At 34.1% G+C, this 26491-nt stretch overlaps 2 protein-coding genes across 2 annotated transcripts; both read right to left on the bottom strand.

The window, feature by feature from the left end:
* Positions 1 to 626: 626 nt before the first annotated feature.
* Positions 627 to 3768, bottom strand: LOC120152394 (VQ motif-containing protein 9-like). Its single transcript, XM_039164616.1, has 2 exons — positions 3729 to 3768; positions 627 to 1177 (listed from the first exon to the last, which is right to left on the bottom strand). Exons 1-2 carry the CDS (start codon positions 3766 to 3768, stop codon positions 627 to 629), a joined length of 591 nt encoding a protein of 196 aa, XP_039020547.1.
* Positions 3769 to 14134: 10366 nt separating this feature from the next.
* On the bottom strand, positions 14135 to 16728 carry LOC120152472 (U-box domain-containing protein 30-like). The gene is made up of 2 exons (XM_039164691.1): positions 16632 to 16728; positions 14135 to 16339 (listed from the first exon to the last, which is right to left on the bottom strand). Exon 2 carries the CDS (start codon positions 15919 to 15921, stop codon positions 14563 to 14565), a length of 1359 nt encoding a protein of 452 aa, XP_039020622.1. The 5' UTR covers positions 15922 to 16339; positions 16632 to 16728; the 3' UTR covers positions 14135 to 14562.
* Between the last annotated feature and the right edge of the window lie 9763 nt (positions 16729 to 26491).

Below are 26491 nucleotides of genomic sequence, written 5' to 3'. Positions count from 1 at the left end.
CAAAATCCGTGATTTAAGCAATTTTAATTATTCAAATATGAGGAAAATATCATAGAATATATGTCTAATATGCATCTTATCAGCTTCCTTCACTTACACTGTAAAATTAATAAATTTTATATCTATTTATAGTCATTAACAGCAGTTAGATGGATTGTCAACATAAAAATAGAAAATGTTGCATTTTGCACCATATTTCCCATGTGCAGCCTGCACGTTGTTGAGGAGAAAATGCATGCAGGATTGCACTTTTACACCATATAATTTCCCACCCGAATGACCCCAGAAATTCTTCGATGTTCACAATATATTTGGTGTTAACAACGTTAGCAAACTGATTAACGAAGTAGCACACCATCAAAGACAAGATGCGATAAACTATATTCTTGGGAGACTGTTTTTGAAGGCAATATAAGCAAGTATATAGCTTTATTTATCACGATCAAGAGATGATGACTTTTTCTACGACATATACGTAAACCACAATAACAAGACAATGTAGTTCTAATCTTACAGGCATTCAGCATTCTCTTTAAGCATGAATTAAACTATCAGCATATATATATATATATATATATATAATAAAGTAATCAAGTGTTTATGCTAGCTAGCTTCATGTATATAATCTAAGGAACAGTGCTTTGTTCCAAGCTGGCCAGTGTACCGGGACTGAGAATGGGGAAAGTGAACCAATTATAAGAAGATGGCGACAAGTTTAATCCAAGACCGAGTGAATTTGATGTAAAGGTGTTCATCGAACTATTGGAGTAATTGTGGTTGCTGTGATCTAATCCCGAGAACATATTCAATGGTGCAGAAACTTCAGCTCTGGACAACGGCGGTGCTGCAACGTGAAGAGGGGGAGGTGCCACTCTTTGGAGACGCTGATGATGAGGCACCTCAAACTGAGTTGTGGACGTTGGGTTATGAGATGGGGACATGAACTCAGGTGAACCGGTTAGCCTTTGAACCAAGTCCCGGAAGTTTAAAGAGTCGACCGTGTAGACCTTAGGTGGAGTTGGAGGAAATGGTGCAATTGGCTTCTTCCAGGGCTTTGACAATGGCTTACGCACGGAATGGAGTGATCCAGCCTGAGGTGCCTTCAACCCTCTTGCTTCTTCCAAACCCGAAACAGAAGCAGCAGTAGAAGAAGAGTAAACTTCCAAAGCGATAGTTTCTTAATAGAAAAAACTACGGAGTGCAAATTGCAGAGCTTTCTGAATAACGCTGATGATATAATAGAGCTGAAATGTTAGAACGTGGAGACACGGATATATATAGAAAAATGATATTATTAGTAATGGGGACAAGAAATAAATGAAGGAATTAAAAGCAAACAAAGGTGAGATGAATCCACTGGGGGCTGAGCTGATGATAAGAGAAATTCAAACGGTGTTTTGTCAACTGTCGACTAATGCTTCCATATTACAGAGGCTGCCTGGTCAAACTGCCTGACTTTAGACCAAAGTTCTCTTCATTTTAAAAAGGAAATGAGTTTTAAATAATCCTCTGTTTCGGGTCCATTCGTGCGTGCATTATTGTCCCTTTGAAAAGGAAGACAAGCTTTGAAAATGATAAACATGCAATAGTACAAATGAAGTCTCAGATTAATTAAAAAAAGTAATAATTTCATAAATCTCTCATTCTTTTCATTTTTGCAATATTAATTACTTTTCATTTAAATAAGCATTATTCCTTATTTTAAATCAATAGACAGTAAAGTTTGATTATCTTGCTACTTTTTACACATATATTTATGTATCTTTTAATTAATTCAAACATTTATTAGGGTTTAAGTTTAAATAACATCATACGTGAGATTTATTCCTATTTATTCAGTCGCTTCCTTTGATAAACAGGTGGTAATATCAATCTTAATGTTTTTATTAATTATCTGTAATTATTATTATTTTTATTTTTTATATCAGATCACATCCTTGCTTTTCTTTTATTTTTTTTTATTAATTTTATTTTTATGGTATATATTTCTCTACCTTTGGTACGTTATTGGTCGTTTGATTGTTATTTTATTAATATTTTTTGCAAGATTGGATTTTATGTCAATGTCGCTTATTTGTTATTTTGTTGATTTCCCTATTTTGGACCCATAGATAAGATTATGATATGCAGTTTACGTTTTTTAATAGTTTTTTTACGTTAGTCGACATTTATATGTTCGTATATATCTTTTGTTCGAGTTTTTTTATTTAATTTTTAAGCTTTTTCTTGTATAGTCCTTGTATAATCTCAAGTGACTAATTTCTTGTATCAATAATTATAAAAAATATCCTAATTATGTATTTAATTTATAATTATAATTGTAAACTTTAATAATAATTCTAAATGTTTTTTTAATAAAACTAGCGGCTTCTATCGATATATATATATATATATATATATATAATGATTAATTATTAACTTAATCTTACCTTTATATGTATAAAGATTAATTGTATGTTAAGCCTTTTCTTATAAGTTTTGAAAATTATATGTTTGAATTTATTTTAATATAATTATATTTTATTTTAAAAAAATTAAATTATAAATAATTTAGATATAATATATACAGAGTATTTTAAATTTATTTCTATTGTAATTATCCTTAAATTATAAAGATTTAATTTAAAAACATTATTCAATATTATTGGTATGAGAAATGGAGATGTTATGGTCTATAGTAGTTCACTCCTAGTTTGGATGAAGAGTCGTAGGCAATTACTCTATAGATGTTAATAGGAGAATAAAGAATCTGAAAAAGATGATGAACAGTTGTCTGAGAGAAGAGAGTAAAAAAAAGGTCTTTTTTTTAACTTTATGCGGTGATTTATATACAAACTCTTAATATTAATACCAAAGTTAGAATGATAATATATTATAATTTAAAATTTATTTATATCTAAATCTATGTGACCATTCGATAGAATATGTAAAATTATTAATGCGACTGTGAGAGTTTAATCATTGATAATTCAACAATAAAAATAAAAGTTTCTCTGCATAAAAAAATATAAGGGAATAATTTTTTATTTAGTAGTGAAAAATAAAATAATTTTATAAAAATGAAGATACTGTAGGGTGTTATTAGGAATTTGTGATAACTTGCGAAATGTATAGCCAACCGGGAGAAGGAATCGAAGTAAATAATGAGAGGAGGTGTTATCTCGTTCAGGTGGAGCAGCCGCCTCTTGTTTGACTTATTTACATCGCACTATCATCCGAACCTATCACACGTGAGACCTCGACTTCTCCTTTTATCTTTTTTTCTTCTTCTTTAGATTTATTATTTAGTTCATAATAAATAATTAGTTATATAGTATTTAAAATTTCAAAAGATTGTTATTTTCGAGCAAATAAACCCATCTATTACATTAATTTTATTTTTTTATGTATGAATCAACTTACTTAAATAGTTAAAAGAATCGTTGTTACTTAAGTGGCTAAAAGAAAAAAAGGTGAAATAAAGAAGGTTGATTATAGCACTAGTTTAATAATGTTAACTAATATGTCAGTTAGTTAAATCGGTTAGTTTGTTATTCAAGATCAGTACAATTCATTCACATTACTTCACCTTTTCTTCTTGGTTCAAGCTCCACGCAAGGGTTTTCTTGCTGTTATATGGTATCAGAAGATTTTTTGTTCAACTTCCAACTTTGTCATGCATGATTCTTTGAATGATCGCCACGACAATGGGGGTAATTCGTCCTATTTGCATCAATCGGATAACCCACGATTCTTGTCACGCAACCACTTTCCAACGACAATTTTCATAGTTGGAAACGCTCCATGATGCTTGCGTTGTTTGCCAGAAACAAACTCGGCTTTGTTGATGGTTTCATTCCTGCACCTGATTCATCCTTGATAGAGTCTAATGCATGGACGAGAGCTAATAATCTTGTGTATTCTTGGATCTTGAATTCTGTCTCCAAGGATATAGCTACGAGTCTCTTGTATCATTCTACTACAGCTGATATTTATCGAGATCTGTGTGATCATTTTCAGCAATCAAATGGACCTCGAGTGTTTTAGTTGAAGAAAAAGTTGAATGACTTGGTGCAAGGCCATATGAACATAAGCGCCTATTATACTCAACTCAAGATTCTTTGGGATGAGCTCTTCTCCACTAAGCAGGTGTGTACCTGTATAGGTTGCAATTGTGGAGTAGTAAAATGAATAATGGATGAGAAAAAACAAGAAAAGGCTATACAATTTTTGATGGGATTGAATGAACCTTATGCTCACATCAAAGGTCAAATTCTTTTGATGGATCCTTTGCCCTTGATAGTTAAGGTTTTTTCCTTGCTTATTCAAGAAGAAAATCAGCGTAGCGTTAAAATGGCTAATCTTGTTGCTGAAACTTCTTTTGCTGTCAAAACCAGCCATGACAATCGCAAGAATAGATTCAGTGCAGCCATTGTAACGTTCTTGGGCACACAAAGGACATGTTTTACGAATTACATTGATATCCTCTGGGTTACTCTTCCAAGAATTGGTCTTGGAACTCCAAGAACTCTCAATCAGTTCATACAAATTCGGTAACCATTTCTCAGTCATCGAGTGGTGTTTCCTCACAGGGATCTCCTTCTCAGTCTGTTAATGAAGCATTGACTCCTCAGAAGTGTCATCAACTGATTGTAATGCTTACTTCTCAGCAGCAGCATCAACTTCAGAGAATTTGTCAAATTCCGTTAATGCCTCCATGTAAGGAGAGATTTTATCGCACATCAATAACTTTTCCCTTATCGAAGTGCTGGATTCTTGATTAGGGTGCTTCCAGACACGTTTGTTTCTCAAAAGGTTTATTTGATTCTTTGTATCTTATTACTGTTAGTAACATCGTTCTACCAGAAAAATCTGTTATTTTATTTACTTTTGCTGCTAATGTTCAGTTGTCTTCAAAACTTATTCTGCGAGATGTGTTGTATGTTCTTAAGTTCAGGTTTAATCTGCTGTCAGTTGGATGTTTGACGAATGATGCTAATCTGAATGTGTTGTTTTGTAAATCAAAATGTTTGATTTAGGACTTATGTCAAGTGATTGTGAAGGGTAAGTTGCTTCAAGGCTTATATCTACTATAGATGCCATTTGCTGAAAATTTAGTTGACAACAATTATGGTTCTTGTAAAGATTTTAGTAACAGTTCTTTTGTTTCTTGGCATGAAAAGCTTGGTAATCCTAGTAGTAGTATTTTACATTTGTTAAAAGGATGTTCTACCTGTTAAGGGCTTCGCCATAGCACACCTCTAAAGGACTCTAACCCTAATGACTATAACTATTGCGTATTATCTAAATGCGATACTGACACTCATGTGCACTATCTAAATGCAACACTAATACTACTATGCAACACACAATAAAAAACACACAAGTTGAGGTAGGTATCATGGTACGGCTGAGGGTTCTGCATCTCGGAGCTTACAAACCCCTCTAGCCTACCTAAGATACCCTTGGGTATTTGGGGTGAGATCCGAAGCTGCATAAAAAATGGAGTCTTGGGGCATCTGAAGTGCCTTGGCACTGACTGGTATATACCTGGACAAACTAACAAACAAGACAATCGTCATACTGCTAAAGTAACTGGAGGTGTCTTGACTTTTTTCCGAGTGTCACACAAAGGCTAGTTTTATGATACTGATCTCTTTAAAGATTTAAGTTGTTATTGATCTTGTTTACTGTTCTCCCTAGCAATTGTCTCACTCGTTATTTCATCTAAAATGTTATACGAAGGTTTATTAGTCTAATACTACTGATAGTCTATTATAATCTGGTTGTTCGCTATTTAAAGGTATTTTAGTCATTTTCTATCTCTAGAGAAGTCTCTACGTTTTGTGAATTCATGACGATTATTGTATTTGCTATTTATTGGATGTGACACTAGTTAGCCTGATACCTGACTTGGGTTCATTAGTAGGTAGTGACACTCTATTTGTTTTTACTATGCTTTCCTTCAATTCACTCTTGAATTGGAGGGACGATTGTACGTCTATCACTCTCTGCCATTCTTGCAGTATCTGATTCTGTTGTTTTATAATCTGACTATTTGGTTATACCTTTTTTCGGTACACCCTCTACAATGATCCCTCACTCTTAGATATCCGCTATGTGTTCAACTAAAGATACTTGGACACGTTACACCTCCTATGGTTACTCTGGTTGTATCTCACTCCTACGACTGTCTTTTGGCCCCTTTGGTCATTTACATCCCATACGAACTACATTCTACCATTATGAATCATCCTTAACTCTTATGAACCTTAATCGGGTCGAAACTGATCATCCAAGATTGGTAGTATCGATACCCTAGGGTTCAAGTATCGTTTCTCCTATGAGTATCGGTACCAAAAATACATTTTGCTACTGAAATTTAGGCATGGTCTCGGTACCAAGTCTCGAGACTAAAGGGGTAGTATCAATAGTCTCCTAGCATTATCGATACTCCCTGCTTGAAATCCCTAGATTTCGCCCCAATTCATCTAATATCGATACTCGAACCTAGAAATGGTTTATTTAGGCTTGGGAAAACACCTAAAATCACTCTAAAGGCCGCAATTTGTTTTTTTAATCATGTCTTAAAGTTGTATAGAGTTATTTAGGGTCTTAAAGTGTCATAAAAACATATTCTTTACATCTAAAACACCATCTATGACATGAATCAAGTTTGAACCCTAAAATGCTCAACTACACAAATCTTAGCAATTCACCATATTTATGAAAGCCTTAACACTCTAAAGAATTAGAAATACAATACCTTGATGTTTGAATCCTGAAATGAAGCTCATTTCTTAGCCACGCGCTCTTCCTCTATGACTTGGTTGATTTCTCACTCCTTCTCTAGCCAACAAGAAAATACCAAGCTTTGAATCATAAAATGATGTTTCTGGAGAGATTGAGGACGAAAATAAAACTTAAAAAAGGTAAGAAATAGCTCAAATGACTTACCTTTGATTTAGGGAGCTTGGAGAGGAAAGAGATGGAAAATGTGAAAGAAAATAGAATGAAGAGAATATGAAGATGAAGAGATAAAAAGTCTCTATCTTTCTAAAAAGATAGAAATTATGCTTTTGGTCTCTTCTCATCTTTTCACCTTTCAAAAATCTCCTTTCTATAGCTAATGAGGCCAAATTCCAACCCAATTAAGGCCAACGGCTTAAATTATAAAATCTACGATGCTCACATGTCTCTCGGGAAAATCCAAACTACTAGCTTAGAATTTGGGGTGTTTCATAAACAACACTTTTTTAATGACGTTCTTCAAGAAGAAGTCTATATGAAGTTACGTTTTGGTTACAAATCTTCTTCTAAATCGAATTTGGTTTGTAAACTTAACAAATCAATATACGGACTCAAACATACATCCATACAATGGTTCACTGCTTTTTCCATGGTTGTCCTTCAACTTAGTTTCACTCAGTCTCTTGTTGAACATTCTCTATTTACAAAAGGTTAGGGTGATCATTTTATGTCTCTTTTGGTCTATGTGGATGACATTGTGTTAGCTGGAAAGAATATGGTTATTTTGGATGAGGTTCGATGTCATCTTTAACGGTATTTCAAACTAAAGGTTTTGGGTCCTCTACGTTATTTCCTTGGTTTTGAAATTGCTCATGGTAATTCTGGAATTTTGTTATCTCAATGAAAGTTTGCTTTTGAGTTATTAACGGATACAAGTTGTCTTGGAAAGAAACTTGTGAAATGTCTTATGGTGTCTACTGTAAAGCTAAATGCCACTGATGGACAACTTGTGCCTGATCCTCGGCTCTATAGAAGATTGGTGGGTCGTTTGTTGTATCTTACGCATACTAGACCAGATATTGCTCACACGGTTCATGTGTTGAGTCAGTTTGTTTCTTCCCCTCGTGTTCCTCATATGTAGGCGTTGAAACATCTGTTAGCTTACATCAAGTAGCCTCCTGGTCTTGGTCTTTTCTTTTCATAAAAATCCAACATGCAACTACATGGTTTTGTGGATTCCGATTATGGTTCTTGTCCAGATACCAGAAGGTCCACTTATGGTTATTACATATTCTTTGGTGACGACCTTATTTCATGGAAAGCAAATAAACAAGTTGCTATCAGCGAGCCATCTTGTGAGGCAGAGTATCGTGCTATGGCGTATACGACATGTGAGTTAATTTGGCTGGCTGCTTTGCTTTCATCATTCAACATTCCAGTCGAGACTGCATCCTTGTATTGTGGTAACCAGGCTGCCATACACTTGACTATCAACCAGGTTTTTCATGAACGTACCAAGCACATTGAAGTAGACTGTCATTTTGTTCAACAAAAGGTTACCTCTGGTCTTTTGAAGCTTCTTCATGTTCATTCCTCTCATCAGCTAGCTGACATCTTCACTAAGACTTTACGATCTTCGGCTTATAAATCGTTTATCAGCAAGTTGGGTCTTATTGACGCAGCTCCAGCTTGAAATGGGTATGGTAGTAGCTTAATAATGTTAACTAAGAAGTCAGTTAGATCGGTTAGTTTGTTATTCTTATTTGTATATAAACAATATGTAATTGTGTTATTCAAGATCAATACAATTCATTCACATTACTTCATTTTTTTCTTCCTGGTTCAAGCTCCACGCAAAGGTTTTCTTGCTGTTATATTGATGGTAATATGACAATGACAATCTATTAGAATTCTTGTCCAAAAATTTAAGAGAAAAATGTCATTAATTTAGAATTTTAACTCATATTTTTATTTAACATAATGACAAAATTATTCTTTAATGTTTGTGTAAATGGTTGTTTTGGTTTCTATTTTTTGAAACATTTTAATTCTCAATGTTTTAATTTTTGATCAAAATATTTATATTTGAAAGAAATTGTTAATTGACTAACGGTTAACACATATTGCTGACATGACATTTTACATGTGCTTAATTGTTGACTTGACACATATCACACCATCACTTTGAGTGATATGTCTTATGTCACGTCATCATTTTAGTAACATGACACATATCACATAAACAATTAAGCACGTTTGAAAATGTCATGTGTTGACTATTAGTCAACTAATGGTTTCCTTTTAATATGAAGTATTTTAACTAAAATTAAATTGTTGGAACTAAAATACTCGAAGAAAAAAAATATGGACCAAAAATACTATTTATACAAACAATAGGGGTAATTTTATCATTTTAGCTTCTTAATTTATTAAGTTATCTTTCGTTTCTATTGATTGGTCATATTTTACCTCGTTGATTTGATATTGATACTTAATATATTTAAGGGTAAAGTATAGTAATAGTCATTGAATTTTTCTAAAGTTTTTATTTAGGTCCTCCAACTTTTAAAACTTGCAATACAGTCCTCCAACATTTAGTCCATTTGTAATATGGTCCCCAACATTTAGTCTGTTTGTAATATAGTCCTCGATTGTTTGACGTTGTTACACTGCCGTTAGTATGTTTGCAATATGGTCACTTAACTTTTCAGGCGCTTGCATTTAGGTCCCCCAACTTTTAAAAACTTGCAACATAATCCTAAATTTCATTCTAAACCCCAAATTCCTTTTTCGATCTCGAATTTCCTTTTTCGCTTCTCTCTTCTCATTTCCAGCGTAACTTTTCAATCGGGAATGCATAAGAAATTCTAATCTAACTTTGAATTATGTGGAGGTGTTGACTTGAATAAGGGTCCATTGAGAGAAGACCCGACCGAGGGACTATCGAGACCATCAACGATTCAAGGTGTAATGTTATATACATATAATCTCAGGTGAAGCATAGATGTTCGATGAAATGCTTGTGAGAAAAAATAGGGTTACAAATGCAGAGTTGACAAATACTACTAAAATGAACTAAGTATCATTGTTGAAAGTCACCAACAAAGCTGGAATTATTTTGTATAAATGGCATATAATAATTTCTTCGTTTAATCCTTGTGCTTAAAGATTTTCCAACAAATGATCAAATATAATGAAATCTAAAACAACGCATTCACTTCTCGTTTGATTTTTGTTCTTCAATTTTCCGTCATGTAAAATTGTAAACCCAAGCAATGCTCTGTCTTTCAGCTTTTTATTTACAAAGAAAAAAAATGGAGGAAGAATTGTTGGAACGCAATATTGATTGCTTTTATTTCTTAGCCTCTCCCCTCACTTGCAAGAAGGTATTTATTTTCTCTTTTGGGCTATCCGGAAGTAAGCTTTTTCTCTTTCGTACTTTCCCATTTTCAGCTCGCATTGTGTATTTTTTTTTTAAATTTTTATGTTTCTGGAACTGCATGTCAATGATCTGGATATTCAGTGTTAGTTTTGAACCAAAACCATCTAATTTTCTTAATCAAAACTTTTAATACTCCTTATGAAATATATTTAGTGCATCAAAATAGAAGTGAAATAGGGTCCTAGGCTAATTTTTTTGATCATCTTGTTTGGTTTTTCTTTAAATTAGGGAATTGGTTTCGAGTATCGACATAGTGAAATCGTCAGGCTCAATCCGATATATTATAAACGAATTAATTTTTTTACATGTTTTGAAAATTTTATAGTTGAATTGTATTGAATTATAGCTTTAGAATACAATTATGCATGCACGCAACTCGAAAGGTATCATGACAGGGTAGTATATTTGGTCCAACTACTTGACCCTGTCATGATGCCTTTCGAGTTGCAAAAGAGACTGAGAGGTGAATGCGCTGTTTGAGATTTCATTATATTTGATCATCTGTTGGAAAATCTTTAAGCACAAGGATTAAACGAAGAAATTATTATATGTCATTTATACAAAATAATTCTAGCTTTGTTGGTGACTTTCAACAACTATACTTAGTTCATCTTAGTAGTATTTGTTAACTCTTCATTTCTAACCCCATTTTTTTCTCACAAGCATTTCATCGAACATCTATACTTCACCTGAGATGACATGTATCTAACATTACACCTTGAATCGTTGATGGTCCTGATAGTCACTTGGTCGGTTATTCTCTCAATGAACCCTTATTCAAGGCAACACCTCCACATAATTCAAAGTTAGATTGGAATTTCTCATGCATCCTCGACTGAAAAGTTACGCTGGAAATGAGAAGAGAGAAGCGAAAAAGGAAATTCGAGATCGAAAAGAAATTTGGGATTTATAATGAAATTTAGGACTGTGTTGCAAGTTTTAAAAGTTGGTGGACCTAAATGCAAGCGCCTGAAAAGTTCAGTGACCATATTACAAATTTACTAACGGTAGTGTAACGTCGCCAAACAACCGGGGACCATATTGCAAATAGAATAAATGTTAGGGGACCATATTACAAATAAACTAAATGTTGGAGGACTATATTGTAAGTTTTAAAAGTTAGAAGATCTAAATGAAAGCTTTAGAAAAGTTCAGTGACCATTACTATACCCTATATTTAATTAATTTACCTCTGATTATATTTAATGATTTTAAATGATTTAGTTTATTTTGAGATAAATATACAATTAATCGATTTAAATATTTTTAATGTAATCATTTTATATATAGAATTTTATTCTAACGATCAAAGATAGAATGGGAAAATAGGGATGGGTTGAAGGAAAAAGGTGGGGCTAAAATTTTAAGATTTGTATATATTTTAGATATTTTCTATTAAAACTTGTTTTTGTCCTCATAATATTTTAAAATTAATCTTATTCTTAAAATTTTATAAATCCGCTTCCTCTAATATAAAATTCTGTTTTTGTCCATGCGAAAAGATATTAGAAGAGAAACATATTTTTAATTTTTTTAATTTAAATAATTTATATATTTTTATTCATAATTTAATTTGTATCTTTGAAATTATGAATAGAATTTGATAATGTGAATATAATAAGATGACGTTACGAATAAAATAAGTTGTGTTAAAAGGGTTATTATGATTAGAGACTTAAATAGCGGAAAACCACACATAATAGCGCTTGTTATATAGTGGTAGAGGTGTCGTCTGTTATAGTTATTGTATGACCGTGATACTTGCAATATTTAATAGGGCTCACTATCTCTGCAACCGCGATAAACGCAATGCAATCGAAAATGCGACCGTAACTGCAATTTAAATCTTTGATTATAGTAATCTTTTGTAATGTATAAACTAAATTAATCAATTAATGAATTAGATATCGATAAGTGTACTGAAAAATATATATTTGAGTTTGATTGTTTATCCCCGTTAAGAGGAAAAGTTGGGAATCAGACAGAAAACAATTCAAATGGGATAAAAAGTTTTCTTTTGCTTCTTGATATGCAGTGAAGAGCAGCTGTTGTATGATGTACGTGTTTGTTGAAATGAATCGTCTATAATCCTTGCTCACGCTTAAATATAAGATAGCCGGCCAACACAAGGTGTGGATGAATGGATGGATGAATAGCATTTTTTCTCGCAACGAATTTAAATGCTTATTGAAGGCGGCCTTGCAGTGCGGTACCATGGGCGGTGCCTCAACTTTTTGACCAAGTCAAACTGCTCTACAAGCATAGCTTCAAAGTAAAATCATAATCCTTGACACTGGGCCACTTAGATCTTATAAGTTCAGATGACTAACCTGAAATTTAACAATGAATGTCCACCAATGCATGCATGGTGGCGACTCTGATGCTTTTCCAGCTTTTCACTACCCAAGTCTCATTCAAACTGATGCAAAACCTTGTTATCAATCAAAACCAGGGTAAGTAATCAATGGCAAATTATGTGTTTGACAATATCACATTTCTTAATCATTATCAATCGTAATCGTTTGGTAATTTCAAAATGCATGATTGTTCGCTATCTGGAATGAATGCATCTTCTAATAATGGTGCTACCAAGAGCCCCACAGGCCACACATTTGACGGCTAAATTAGCCCGCTGTTACTGTTAGATAAAAATATTATAACTACGTGCAAACAGACAAAGGGAAAAGCTCCAAATGTTGATTGGCTCACCAGTAGGCTCAACTTGATAACATAACAGATGGATGAACATTGTTAGCTCTTAGACACTGATTTGAACATCGGAAGTTATTCAAAGATGCCATAGCCAATGGGGCCCTTAATTTGCAGAGGTTCCTTTTGAAGGAAAGATGGATAAGGTAAATGAGAAACCTTTCCCTTGCTTTCACGTTAGAATCAAACCCAGATAGAGAAAACCCTTGGAGAAATGATGGGAAAATGGCTTTTCTTTTTCTCAAAACTGTGAACAGATAAATGCATTGTAAAGACTTGAGGGGGGGGGGGGGGGGAACACTGTAATTGACATAGAAATTTCACTTTTTTTTTTACTGATTCCAAATAGGAGATTTAATAACAATTGGAGCAGGAAAACATTTCATTACAACAGTGATTGAAAGAGAGGTAACAATGGGTGTTGTCCTCAATTTCCCCCACAAAGGGAGATGTAGACTACATGAAAATGGACCCAGGCGTTCCACTATGACAGCGATCCGCCCCGAATAGTAACAGTTCAACGCATAACACCCTCTCTTTTACCTTTCCTTTTTTTCTAACGTCCGACTTACCATGATTAGGGATGTCAAAAAAACTCGAACCGACGGGAAAAATCAAAAATCGAATTAAACGGGTCGGGATCGGGGATGATAAACGGGGACGGGACGGGAACGGGTTTGATAATCCCTGCCCCGATTACCCGATTACCCGCCCCGATACTCGACCCGATAAATATTAAAAATAATTATATATATATATATATATATAATATTAATAAATTTAATTTAAATAAAATATATATATTTAATTTAAATATATATATATATATACCCGGCCCGATTCCCGGCCCAATACCGACCCAATACCCGACCCAATACCCGTTTAAATAACTGTTTATGCTAAACGGGGATACCCGTTTCCCCGCGGTTTTCCCCGATTACCCGACGGGGATCCCCGTTTAAATCCCCGCAGTTTTTTAAACGGGGACGGGTACCGGTTTTTTAAACGAGGACAGAGACGGGAGACTAATACCCGGCCCGAACCCGGCCCGTTGCCATCCCTAACCACGACCTTAACATAAGTAGCTTTTTCGATTATGCAACCTTAGTTGTAAAAAGAGAGCTTGTTCCATTTATAAATCAAATAACTGTGTAAAGTATGTATTCATTATCAATTAATTAAAAAAATTAAACAAATATTATCTTATGATCACCTCATATTAATCAAAATTAACATAAGAAGTTTCGCATTTAAACACAATACATTTTCCCCTATCTTTAGCTTTTAATTTCTCCCCACACAAAGGAGCAAAAGCAATTCTTTGTCCATTACAATTTTGATTGCAAGCTCCAAAGTCTAGCACAAACAGAACAATTCCATCCTACAACATACCCCACCAACTATAATCCATTCCATATGAAACTTTTTTTCAACATCATTTATCCTTTTGGGGTTCATTTCAAGGCATCGGAAAAGAGAGCGATATAATCAGCATGAATGTGCTTTCTTTTCCTTGTCCACATTATGAGTGTTCTTTTAAGTAAACTTTGAATCAAATTGCTCGAATTGAAGTGCTTAAAATATGTACACCAGAGCTAATTCATACCTCAAAGCCCTTATATGAATCATTGTTCATTCTTGGAAGGTTTCAAGAACCAATTATGGCAGGACCTTTTAACTTGTCATTGGATTGTCCTTGTGAGCTTGCACTTTGAAATAAAGATGGTGTCTGTATAATTTAGACTACATAGCTTCAAGAGCTCCGAAGACTTTTGCTTCAGGACGGGATTGCAACCGCTCTGAATCATTAGAAGCAGCTTTGCTGCTAAACCGGCTTCTACTGCAACTGAGGAGCATTCCTCAGGGGCAAGTTTACATACAGACCACAGAATTGACAATGCGTATTGAGTACAGCTTTCTGAAACCCTCATCAAAAGTCTCACCATGTTCGGAATTGAGTTCCCGCAATCCTTCAATGCCTCTTTGCCTTCCGGAAGAGAAGATAATGCGTCCAATATGAAAAGGGCTAATTCCAAGCAATCAGGCTCCAAAGTAGGCAACAATTCAACCAATTGAGGAACGGCTCCAATACTCACAATCAAACTCATGACTTGTTTATGTAAGCATATAGATCTGAGCAAGCTAAGTCCGGGCAAGATTCCATTCGAGTGCTTCTTATCCTTCACTAAGCGCATTAGACCGACCAATAGCCGATGGCTGGATATGCTCTCCGAGCGAAATTCCTTCTCCTCCATTAGCTTCTCTATTAATCGAGTACAATTGATCTTAGTCTCCACTGACCCTTCATTCAGCATATCTACCATCAATGAAATCTTTGTTGGCTGCATCAAATTGGTTTTGGACTCTGAATCAAGCTCCAAATTGACAAGAATGGCAATTGCTTCGGAACCAACAGCATGGGACGTAAATGGACCTAACAATGATGAAATTAGAGCAACTCCACCTTCATCAACCACCGTCTTGATTGCAGTAGCATGCACTGCCACAACTTGCTTCAACTCCTTCAAGGCTTGAATCCTGGCTTGACCCTTAGCCTTCTTCAATGTCTGAAGAAGCTCACATACTCTTTCTTGTACATCCTCGGATTTCTTCTTCATACGCGAGTACTTCTGCGAAAACCAAGTGCAAATCAAATGGTAAAGGGTTCTATTTGGAGTTATAGAATCATCCCAAAGTTCTTGCATTGTAGTGGGGCAAGTATAATGCCCCAAATTGAACCATTTGAGAATGTTGGACCTCTCATAGGTTTGGCCAGTGCAAAGAGTAACAGGGTCTTGCATTGGCTCAAGAGAGATTGGACAAATAAACACAGAAGGTATCTCAGGTAAATCAAGCTCCTCAATCATTTTCTTCAGATCCAATTTCTCACCAACGGCAGCACCAATGACTCCACCGCCAACACCACCACCCAAAACCCCATCTTTAACAGCAGTGTCCAGATCTAGAACTTGCCCATCACCACTACCATCAAATCCAGCAACAACAACCCCGTCCCTCTTTGAGGGTTGAAACATAGGCATCTTTGAAACCCACCCTTTTTTTCTTCAAAATATTAAAAACACTAAAGCAACACTGATTCTCAAGGGACCAAAAAAGAAAGATTTTTTTAAAACCCCTCCACCACTACCCCAAAAGAAGCTCTAAATTCACTTCGCTTGCAAGCAGCCTTCAACCTACATTACGAAAAAGGAGCGAAACTTGGTGTCTTTCCACTCAACTCTTCTCTCATTGACAAATCATAAAGCAAAAAAAAAAAAACCTCTTTTTTTTATTCTTCACCCCCTACAAGCTCACACATACGTATGCCCCTTTCCCTTTGCTTTATCCTGATCTCTTTTCTATGGTCAAAAGTTCCTCATTTTACACTCATCATAATGACAATAATATCACTAATAAACACACAACAACCAAGCTCCCATCTTCCACTTATTCTACAAGCTTCAGGAAAGAGAAAAAAAAGGTTTGCTGGAAATCATCAAGTCCCCAAAACAGCAAAAATAAGTAAGGCAAGAAAAGAAAGATACTACTTAAGAAAGCAGTCAAAGATCAACAGTTAAAAATAGTAAAAAAGCTAATCAAATAGCCTCTTTTCCCCTAAACCCAACCAAATATGGTACAGAAATTTAGGGAAAATGAAAAGAAAAAACACTCAGATAGAAAAACACGAAAATATTTCACTATTCAGTGAAGATTATTAAGAAAATGAAGCTATTGTCAAAAGATGCCTTACCAGAAAATAGAGAGAAAAAGAAGAGAGATGTAGAATAACAGAGAAAAGCCATGCCCTGCAAAGGCTTCCCCTACTGCTCTTCTTTTGGGGCAGTAGTTTGATTGATAAAAAATTAAATTTTAAAAAATTAAGAAAATTTATTAAAATTAATTATAAACGGGATTATTTTAAAAATCAATGCATTATTTTCATTTTCTTTGGATGAAGGAAATGGATATCCCCCCTAAATCTTTTACCATAGTAAAAAAAATTACCAAGTTAGCGGTAATTAAGCCACCCGACCCGCAAACCACACGTGCAGTCATATCTGTTTTTTTGCCGTAATCTTCCCGCTTTACCTTTAAGTACTTTTTTAATTTAACAGTTAATAAAGGTGTTAATTTCCCTGAGAAAATTTTCCCAATTTCTAATATTTGCAAAAGATTTTTGAAAAACCGGAAAATGGATGAAATATAATGCTTGTTCTTTTATCTAAAAGCGAATTTTTAAACTAACTATAGTTCAAATTAACCAATAATACACTGATTTACATTATTCGTTACAATTTGTTTTTATTTAAATAATTATAAGCAAAATAAAAAATGTTTAAATACATAAAATCTAAGTGCTTAGTTTTGGTATTTTCAGCTAAAGAACTTTGGCCTCGTGGGGGCCATTATGGCCAACTTGCCAACTTTTTTATTAGTGTTTTGTATTGTTATGTGTTTATTTTAGGTAAAGTGCCAGCAAAGCGTTTGACCGTGACAGTGTTTGCTTTGACTGCACGCCTCGGTCTTTTCGTTGACTGTTCTTGCCCCACTTCCAGATCTAACCAATAACACCCTGCCACGTACATTACGGGAGCCCTGTCCTCCAGCTCCCTTCTCCGTTTTATGTAATTTTAAATCTTTAATATTGGTTAATTAAATTTATATAAATATTTAGGTTTGTATTATTTCGAGTTATAAAAAAATCAATTATTCGAGAATTTATTTAATGTATGAATTACTTTGAATCATATATCACAAAATTCAAAGTTTTTATATTTTTAGTGATATATTTATAATTTAATCATTAAAATTATTATAATTGAATTATTTTATGATTTAACATGTAAATAAATATTTGAGTAAACTACGCCATTGGTCACTCATGTTTGGAGTAGTTTTTTTTTCACCACTAATGTTTAAAAAGATACAAATCGATCACTAACGTTATCGTTTGTTACAAAATGGTCACTCGACGTTAACAGCCGTTAATAGGCGTGACGGAAAACACAGCTGGACCGTTATATGCTGACATGGATTGTTGACCGCCACAGCTAGACCATTTTGACCGACTCTTCTTCTTCTTCAACCTAACCCTATCTTCTTCCTCAACCCAACCCCATCTTCTTCCTTAACACCATCAGACACACTCCCTTTTATCCCCCAAAAATAACCCTTTCCCTCTCTTGCTTCACCACCACCACCATGATTTCCCTGCTTGATTAGGTTACTCCTGATAAGAAAAGAATCTGATTAACAGGAAAAAGAAAAAGAAAGAATATTAGTCAAACGTATGAAAATACAAGTTATACAAAGTGGACACAAGGTAATAGAAGTTATGCAAAAATAAATACTTTCATATATCACCAGAAAAACCATCAACTTACATGGCCAAATCACCATTAAATTACCCAGTTTCTTTAAAAGCATTATCCCCTTCTTCTGTGACCTTCCATGGATGCTCAAAGGCTTCAATTTTTAGCTCTAACTTTCCTTTCACTCCTTTACTTAACTAAATCTTTCGTCCCTAAAAATAACTTCCTCCTCAACTGTGGATCAAATGCCAATGCTTCCCTTTATAATCGTGTCTTCATATCTGATTCAGTGAAACCCAGTTCAGTTTCCCTCTCGGCTGAGCGATCCGTTTCACTCACTGACAGAAACCCATCTTCGAGTTCACCCATTTTATATCGCACGGCCCGGGTTTCACCTCCGAGTCGAGCTACGAGTTCGACATCAAGCAGAACGGGAATGGGACTCACTTGGTACGCCCCCATTTCTCTCCATTTATAGCTCAAAATTTCAACTTGGCTTCTGCGAAATTCGATGTTTTGGCTAATGCCTTCTTGTTACTGCGTGGTTTTAGTGCTTACAATATTGTGCTAAAAGAGTTTTTGCTGAGAATTGATGGTGAAGTTCTTGAAATCATGTTTAGTCCTCTGGGTGATTCTAGGTTTGCATTTCTGGGTTATTCGTGTGAGTGTTGGACCTTCAGATTTGAGCACTCCTTCGAAAATTAATGCGATTCTAAATGGGGCTTAGATCATGAAGTTGGTGAATCCTATAGGTTTGCAAGCTAAGTCTAATAAGAAAAACATTTGGATTTTGGTGGGTTTTATTGTTGGTGGCTTTGTTATCTGTTGTTTGGATGTGGTTGCAGTTCTGCTAATGTTTAAGTGCAAGAAGAAGAAATCGAAATCGTCAAGACGTGTAGAAAGTGCTGGTTGGACACTGCTACGTATTTATGGGGGCAGTTCGTATAGTAGAATGTCTAAAGGGACTGTTATTTTATCTCAAGGTCCCAACAGTAAAATGTCTAAAGTTATGCAAAGCAGGGAAATCATGATGGTGGTGTTGAGGCAAGGGAGGGAAATGGTTGTTTTTGGGGGATAAAAGGGAGTGTGTCTTGCAAGGTGTGTGCGCAAAATGGTGTTAAGGAAGAAGACGAGGTTGGGTTGAGGAAGAAGATGGGGTTTAGGAAGAAGATGGGGTTGGGTTGAAGAAGAAGAAGAGTCGGTCAAAATGGTCTAGTTGTGGCGGTCAACAATCCATGTCAGTATATAACGGTCCAGCTATGTTTTTCGTCACGCTTATTAACGACTGTTAACATCAGGTGACCATTTTGTAACAAACGATAACGTTAGTGATCGATTTGTAAATTTTTAAACATAAGTGGTGAAAACGAAAACTACTCCAAACATGAGTGACCACTGGCGTAGTTGACCCTAAATATTTTATGTAAATTAACTATCTCATTATAATATAATAGTAAAAGAAAATAATTATAAATAATCTAAGTTTAACAAATTGAAGAGCAAGTATATATGTTCGGTTTACTCATATTTATTCTCTCATATTCGTCTAGGTCATAGACTTTATACCCATTAAGATTATTCTCATTCCATCCCTTTAAATCTCTCTTTCCTTTCCCTTCTAAGTAAGATTAGATTTAATTTTTTTGAAAAATAATAATAATAACCAACTGAATCGATGCATATAATCAAATTCAAATTGATTAAACCTTTAACCTTAAATCCTAATATCCATATACTTACTTCCTTTAACCAAAATTTTGACTAGACTTATATACAACAATATCAACTTGCTCTACTCTTAAAACCTTCAAGTTGAAAATGAATGTTGTAGGTTAAATAGAAAATTATAATTATAATTTACAAGTTATAAATTTAATTATATTTTAAAATTTTATATCTAATTTAACATCAAATTATTTTTTAATTATTTATTTGAGTCAATTCTAGGTTAGGTTAATTTTACGATTAAATTATATGAGTTGAAACTATTAACTTATTGTGATTAAATCAAATATGATTAAGTTTGATTTAAGTCAATCAAATCAAATGTTCATATACCTATCAAAGTTTATAAATAAATGTATACTATCATATCATATATGGTGTGTAATTAGGGTTTGAAAATCGGGTAGTGTTTAGCCAGGATTTCAAAGAGTTAGTTGGTAGTGGGTGCTGAAAATTATTTTTTTAAAGGAATATAATGGATTTAGGTTTACATTGAATTATAATAAAGATGTATTAAAAGATTTGAGTTGTTTCAAAACTTGAAGGATGAGGTTGAAATTAATTAGATTAATTGCTTATTAAGGATGGACAGGTATTTTGATTTGGATTCATATGCTTTGTGGTTGTATATTAAAGATGGAGGGTGAGAAATCCCAGATTTAATTCAATGACTTTATCCGACAAATAATCAAGTGGGGTGAAATCAAGAAAGGGGTTTAAACTGAGTTTTAAATATAAGTTTTCATGAACCTAAAAACATTAGAGAATCACATGAGCATATGCTACCTATATAGACTGTCACATGACCCCAAAAAATGTTTTTTTCCCCAGCAGTAATCAGCTTTATATATATAATATTAATGTATGTATGTGAAGTGTATTAATTAAAATCAAATCATAATCATAACTTTTTAGGAGCTATTTGTTTTCCTATTGCCAAAATGAAGACAGAAGCCCATACAATTATGGGTAATGCCCATACACACTTGAAACCAGAAGTTTATATTAAGACAAGCCTGGTGAGTTTGAAGAAAATGACCTGGAGGTTATGACTAATGCTATCCCAAGAAGCAGGAGCCATGCTCTTACAAACATAAAAGGTGCTTTAAATTTGTGAGGAAAAAGGTACCGAAGAGGCTTCTGGATATTGTGGGTGAACCCTAAATATTTTATTTTATAAAAAAATATTAGTGTTTTGGTATGTGAAATCAGAAATCAGGTTTAGGAGTTAGTTACGCGTAAGGAATGATTAATACCCACAACATCCAAAAATTGATACTTACTCGATTACTCTATGTTTTAAAATTGGAAATTTTGAGTTTGACATTTTATTTAATTTAAAATTTACTATGTATGCAAATTTTAAAGGATGTCAATTTATCAGGACCATTAATGAATACCCAGAGCACAAGCAAAAGTTTTGATAAAATAAAATATTGATTTACTTCGGAAATCAACATTATCCACCCCTGGATATAATGCAGATGATACACTATTAGTCTCATGATACCTTTTTTTTTTTTTTTTTGAAAGATTCATGGATTTCATTCATTCAAATACCAATAGCATCCAAATACAAGATTCTTAATACATCAGGTTCAACGAAAAAGAACCATAATTGGTTTAGCATCGATATAGCCCTAGAAGCTAGCATGTGTGCCACTCTGTTAGCATTGCGAGGACTATAGCAAAACTTGAAATTTGGATGTGTTGCCAACCTTCGTGAACCTCATTTAGAAGCATGCCAACCACCGAAATGTCTTCTCTGCGATTATTCAAACGGTTAACTATCTCGATTGCGTCTCCTTAGATGGTGACTTAATCCCATTCGTTTTCGATTGCAAATCTAACGGCATGGACGAAGGCTACCGCTTCAGCTGATTCGGCTGTTTGGGGAGCGTCCAGTTTACGAGCATGTCTTTCAATCACCATTCTGTGGTAGTCTCGAGCAACAAAGCCTAGCGTTGCCACTCTTGTGTTGTCAAAGAAAGCTCCATCCACGTTAATTTTGACCTTGCCTATCTCTGGGTGACACCACTGAGCGTTAATAGGTGGTAGATGATTCAGATTATAGTGGTTTGAAAACTTTGTCACTGTTGTGATGCTTGCTACCATCTCCTACGTTTTGCACACAACTTCACGATCGACTTGGAGTTCTTCATCATGGACCCAAATATTCCTCCTATTCCAAAGGTTCCAAAGAAGAATGACCATCCGAGCAAATCCCACTCTGTCCAGCAAGTTGCTTGCGTGTTCGAGTCATTCTTTGCAGGAATCTGTTTGCATGCTAACAATCGAATGGTTAAACCCAGAAAGGGTGAGGATAGACCTTGATTTGGGGTAGTTTTTGAGGACATGGATTGTTGTTTCATCTTCCAATTGGCACATGGGACAAGTGGCTATTCCAATGGAAGAAGCAACGAGTTTTTTCCCATAGGCAGTGCATCATAGCACGTTCTCCACCAGAAAATCTTCACTTTAGGAGAGATGGGAAGCTTGGCAAGCGTTCTCCAGATTTTGGATCTATCCCTACTCGTGCCTGCTTTCATAAGGAGCCAACTATACCCAAATTTTGCTGTGTAGCAGCCGGTGTTATGGTGCTCCCAAATAATACAGTCCTTAGTTGGAGAGATGAGAGTTCCAAGGATAGCTCGGGCGTCATCCCGAGAGAAAACATGCAAAACTTTAGCAGTGTCCCAACGTAGAAATCCTGGAATCATGAAATCCCTACATTTGTATGGGGAGATTGGGTTGTCAAAGTAATCTGTTACAAGTGATGTAGGTTTAGAACTCCCCCTTATCATAAAAAACTTTTGCCTCACTTTCAAATCCAATTCTCTTAAATAAACCTTTTTGAGAGCTTCTTTGGCCTTGAAGATACTTGACCACGTAAAAGAAGGGTTATATCCAATTGTTGCATCCAAGAACTCCGAATTGGGGAAGTATTTGGCTTTAACTCGAAAGGTAAGAGATTCAGGTTTGTGGATGAACCGCCAAATTTGGTTCCCCAGCAGCGCAATATTGAATTTCTTGGGGTCCCTAAATCCCATACCGCCATCTCTTTTGGCTTTGCAAAGCTTTTCCCAAGCAATTAACATTGCCTTATTTCTAAATCGTAATATGCAATCAGACAACCGATTATTAAACCTAATTACACTAGGTGAATTAATTAAGGCTTCTTTCTAACAAAAGTGTCAAATTATGATTTTTAAAGAATCTAAATGATCAAACCTTAAAATATAGGCTCTAATATTAATTTTAATAAATTTTAGCAAATTATTGGTTCGAATAACTAAAATGGAGGCATAAATATGAGGGTTAAATCAGAAATTCTCTTAAATTAAAGGACTATATTAAAATTAAACCTAAAATGAAGGCTCTAATATTAATCCTAGTCAAATTTAGCAATTTATTGGATCGAATAACCAAAATGAAACATCGTATTGTAAAACCCTACAATGAAGGAATTGAGACCCCCAAAAGTTCTAACTCTTCTGACCCGTTCGACTTCTCGACATCTCCACTTTCGGTGAGGATCTCAAGTGACGACTAAGGTAACAAACACTCTCCCTTTCTTCTTATTCTCTGTTTCGCTTTGAAAATCAAAAGAAAGGGTTAATAGAAAATTGAAATAAACCTTAAAAATGTTTGAGTTTATTGCTTATGTTTTTTTCTTTGTTTATACTTCTTTTTGGTTTCTTACGAATGGGAAAGACCCCTTTACAAATACTCTTTTGGGGTTTATAAACACTCCAGATTGCATTTACAAAATAATAAAAAATCATTTTTACAACTTGAATTTTTGTCTTATTTGTGCTTGTGTGCTTGAATTTTTACAACTTGGGACCATTGTTGGGTTCTCACGAGTGATCTACTGGCGTGTTGTCTGGCAGCTGTAATACGAGGAGTTATAGTCGAAGGTGGCGGTTGTAGCAAAGAAAATCTTAGGGTTTCTGATAATTTTCTTTAGGGTTTGGGGACTTGGACTGTCGATCATTTGAGTTTTGGGTAGTTGTAAATGGATTAAGGTATTGGGTTTGATTTGTAAAAGGGCTTTTGTTTGCCTTTGTACTTGGTTTGTGTTTGAATTGTTCTTGTAATTAACTTTAATTTGACATTTAAATTTGGGTATGAGCATATATATATTTTTAATTTTAGTCACATAATTTTTAGGATTCACATGTGCATGTATATTTTATTTTAAACGTACTTTTAACTTCCAATCATTTAACCACCCCTTCAAAATTTAATTTTATACGTATCTTCCATTGAAAGCAGTCCATTCGCATCCTCCATGGAACACTTGATGAGCCCTTGAAATTCTTTAATCCAACTTAACTTAATAATGAACCCAACTTTTGAATATTAATGAGCTTGAACAATGATTTAATCTATTCGTGCGATCCGAATTATTCTAACTGCTTCGTTTAGAGATTTTTGGACAAAATTAGGATATTACAATTATCTCTCTATTCATTATTGTAGAAACAAGATCACGACAAAGACTAATAATGACTTAATTTTGTTTGATTTGATTGTAACTCCATTTTATAGCACCAATGTCCCTATTCAATTTTCTATTGATTTATCCCTCCATCTTTCGACTGAATTATATGCCCCATCTGTGCTTGAAACAATGGTTGTCCCTTGTTCCCATATGTAATGGGGTAAGGGGAGGTAAGATAGTAGGTTGCCCCCAACACTAGGTTGAGAGTAGCTTCCGTAGGAGACCTCCAAATTATGAAACTCCCTCCATAGGACTCGATCTCACGACCTCAAGATTAAGAACCTTGTGCTTGAAAATATTCTCATTTTGTTTGCCTCAATCCCATATTTTTTGTTCTACTAAAAGGCACAATTATCATTAATTAGTACCTTTGAGAATTTATTTTTATTTATTATTTTTTTAGAAATGATGTTGTCTCATGTGTGACTGAAAATGATATTTTTATCTCAAAGGATATGAAATTCGACTTTCAAAGGAAGCGATTTTAAGGAAAGTCCCAAAAAATTGTTCTGAATGAGGAAAAAATTTGTTTTAAGAGAAACAATCTCAAGCGAGATAAAATTTTCTTTTTTGAATGAAATGATCTTGAAGTTTATGTTTCTAGGGAAACTATCTTGAGTGAGATAAAATTTTGTTTCAAGAGAAAAAATCTCATGTGAGATAATTTTTTTTAAGTGGAATGATCTTAAAGTTTATGTTCTGAGGGGAACTATCTCGAGCTAGATAAAATTTTGTTTCAAGGGGAATGATCTCAAGTGAGATAAAATTTATTTTAAGAAAAACAATCTCAAGTGGGATAAGATTTCTTTTGAGTGAAATGATCTTAAAGTTTGTGTTTCAAGGGTAACTGTCTCAAGTGAGATGAAATTTTGTTTCAAATAAAAACAATCTCAAACATGATAATATTTTCTTTTTTTAAGTAAAATGATCTTGAAGTTTGAGTTTCGAGGGAAACTATCTCGAGTGAGATAAAATTTTGTTTCAGGTAAAACAATCTCAAGTGAGATGAAATTTGTTTTAAGAAAAAAAAATTTAAGCAAGATAATTTTTTTGAGTGAAACGATCTTAAAATTTGTGTTTAAAGGGAAACTGTCTCAAGTGAGATGGAATTTTGTTTTAAAAAAACTAATATCATGTGAGATAAGATTTCTTTTGAGTGAAATGATATTAAAGTTTGTGTTTCAAGGGAAACTGTCTCGAGTGAGACGTAATTTGTTTCAAGGGAAACTATCTCAAAGGAAATAAAATATTTATTTCGAATAAAACAATCTCAAAGTTAAACAAATGATTTGTTATTCTACTTGAAGATGTCGAATTTAAAGATGACATTGTTCCTTCTTATTGAAAATATCTAGTTATCCTTGAATGATTTACTCATTATGTTCTTTCTTGATTGCGCTCCTATATCTTTAAAGTCTCATCATTCTGATTAAATAGCTATAGTAAACTTGTACATGTGTGAATGCAATTATCTTGAATGTTTTTATGAATGTCAAGATGAAATTAATCTTTCGTTTTTAACCCTTTAATAAATTTTTTTTTTGAATTTATCCTCATGAGAGGAGAAAATATTCTTAAGAAAGTCAGGATTTCACAAGAAATTCTAAATTCATCCTCACATAAGGGGAATTCAAAGATCTTATGTTACACATGATGATGGATGTTTAATGAAAAGATGCAAAATCATGTATGTGCATGTTGATGCATGTTTTTTTTATTAATGGTGATGAAAAGATACATCAACAGTCTTGATTCTCTTCTTGATTTATTTGTCTTCATTACTTGATCACACCAAGGTGTACCCCTATAATTATTTGCAACTAAATGTTCCTTTTACCCCGTAAGCATTGCTCCTAACACTCAACTTTTTTCCTCAATTTCTGATTTTGGGCTTTTAAGTCTGACAGACCTCTATTAAATTTCTAACGTACATTTTCAGGGAAATTATTTTGTTTGAAAGTATTTTTCTTCATTTAAAAATTTGTTGAATAAACAAAATAATGCCCCTTTTTAGATTCACAATTGAAGCAAATCACAAAACATGAGTTCACGGAATATCAAAAGAAT

The sequence above is a fragment of the Hibiscus syriacus genome, unplaced genomic scaffold, assembly GCF_006381635.1.
Source record: "Hibiscus syriacus cultivar Baekdansim isolate YM2019G1 unplaced genomic scaffold, ASM638163v2 tig00111088_pilon, whole genome shotgun sequence".
Lineage (NCBI taxonomy): Eukaryota > Viridiplantae > Streptophyta > Magnoliopsida > Malvales > Malvaceae > Hibiscus > Hibiscus syriacus.
This window is presented reverse-complemented; position numbering and strand designations above follow the sequence as displayed.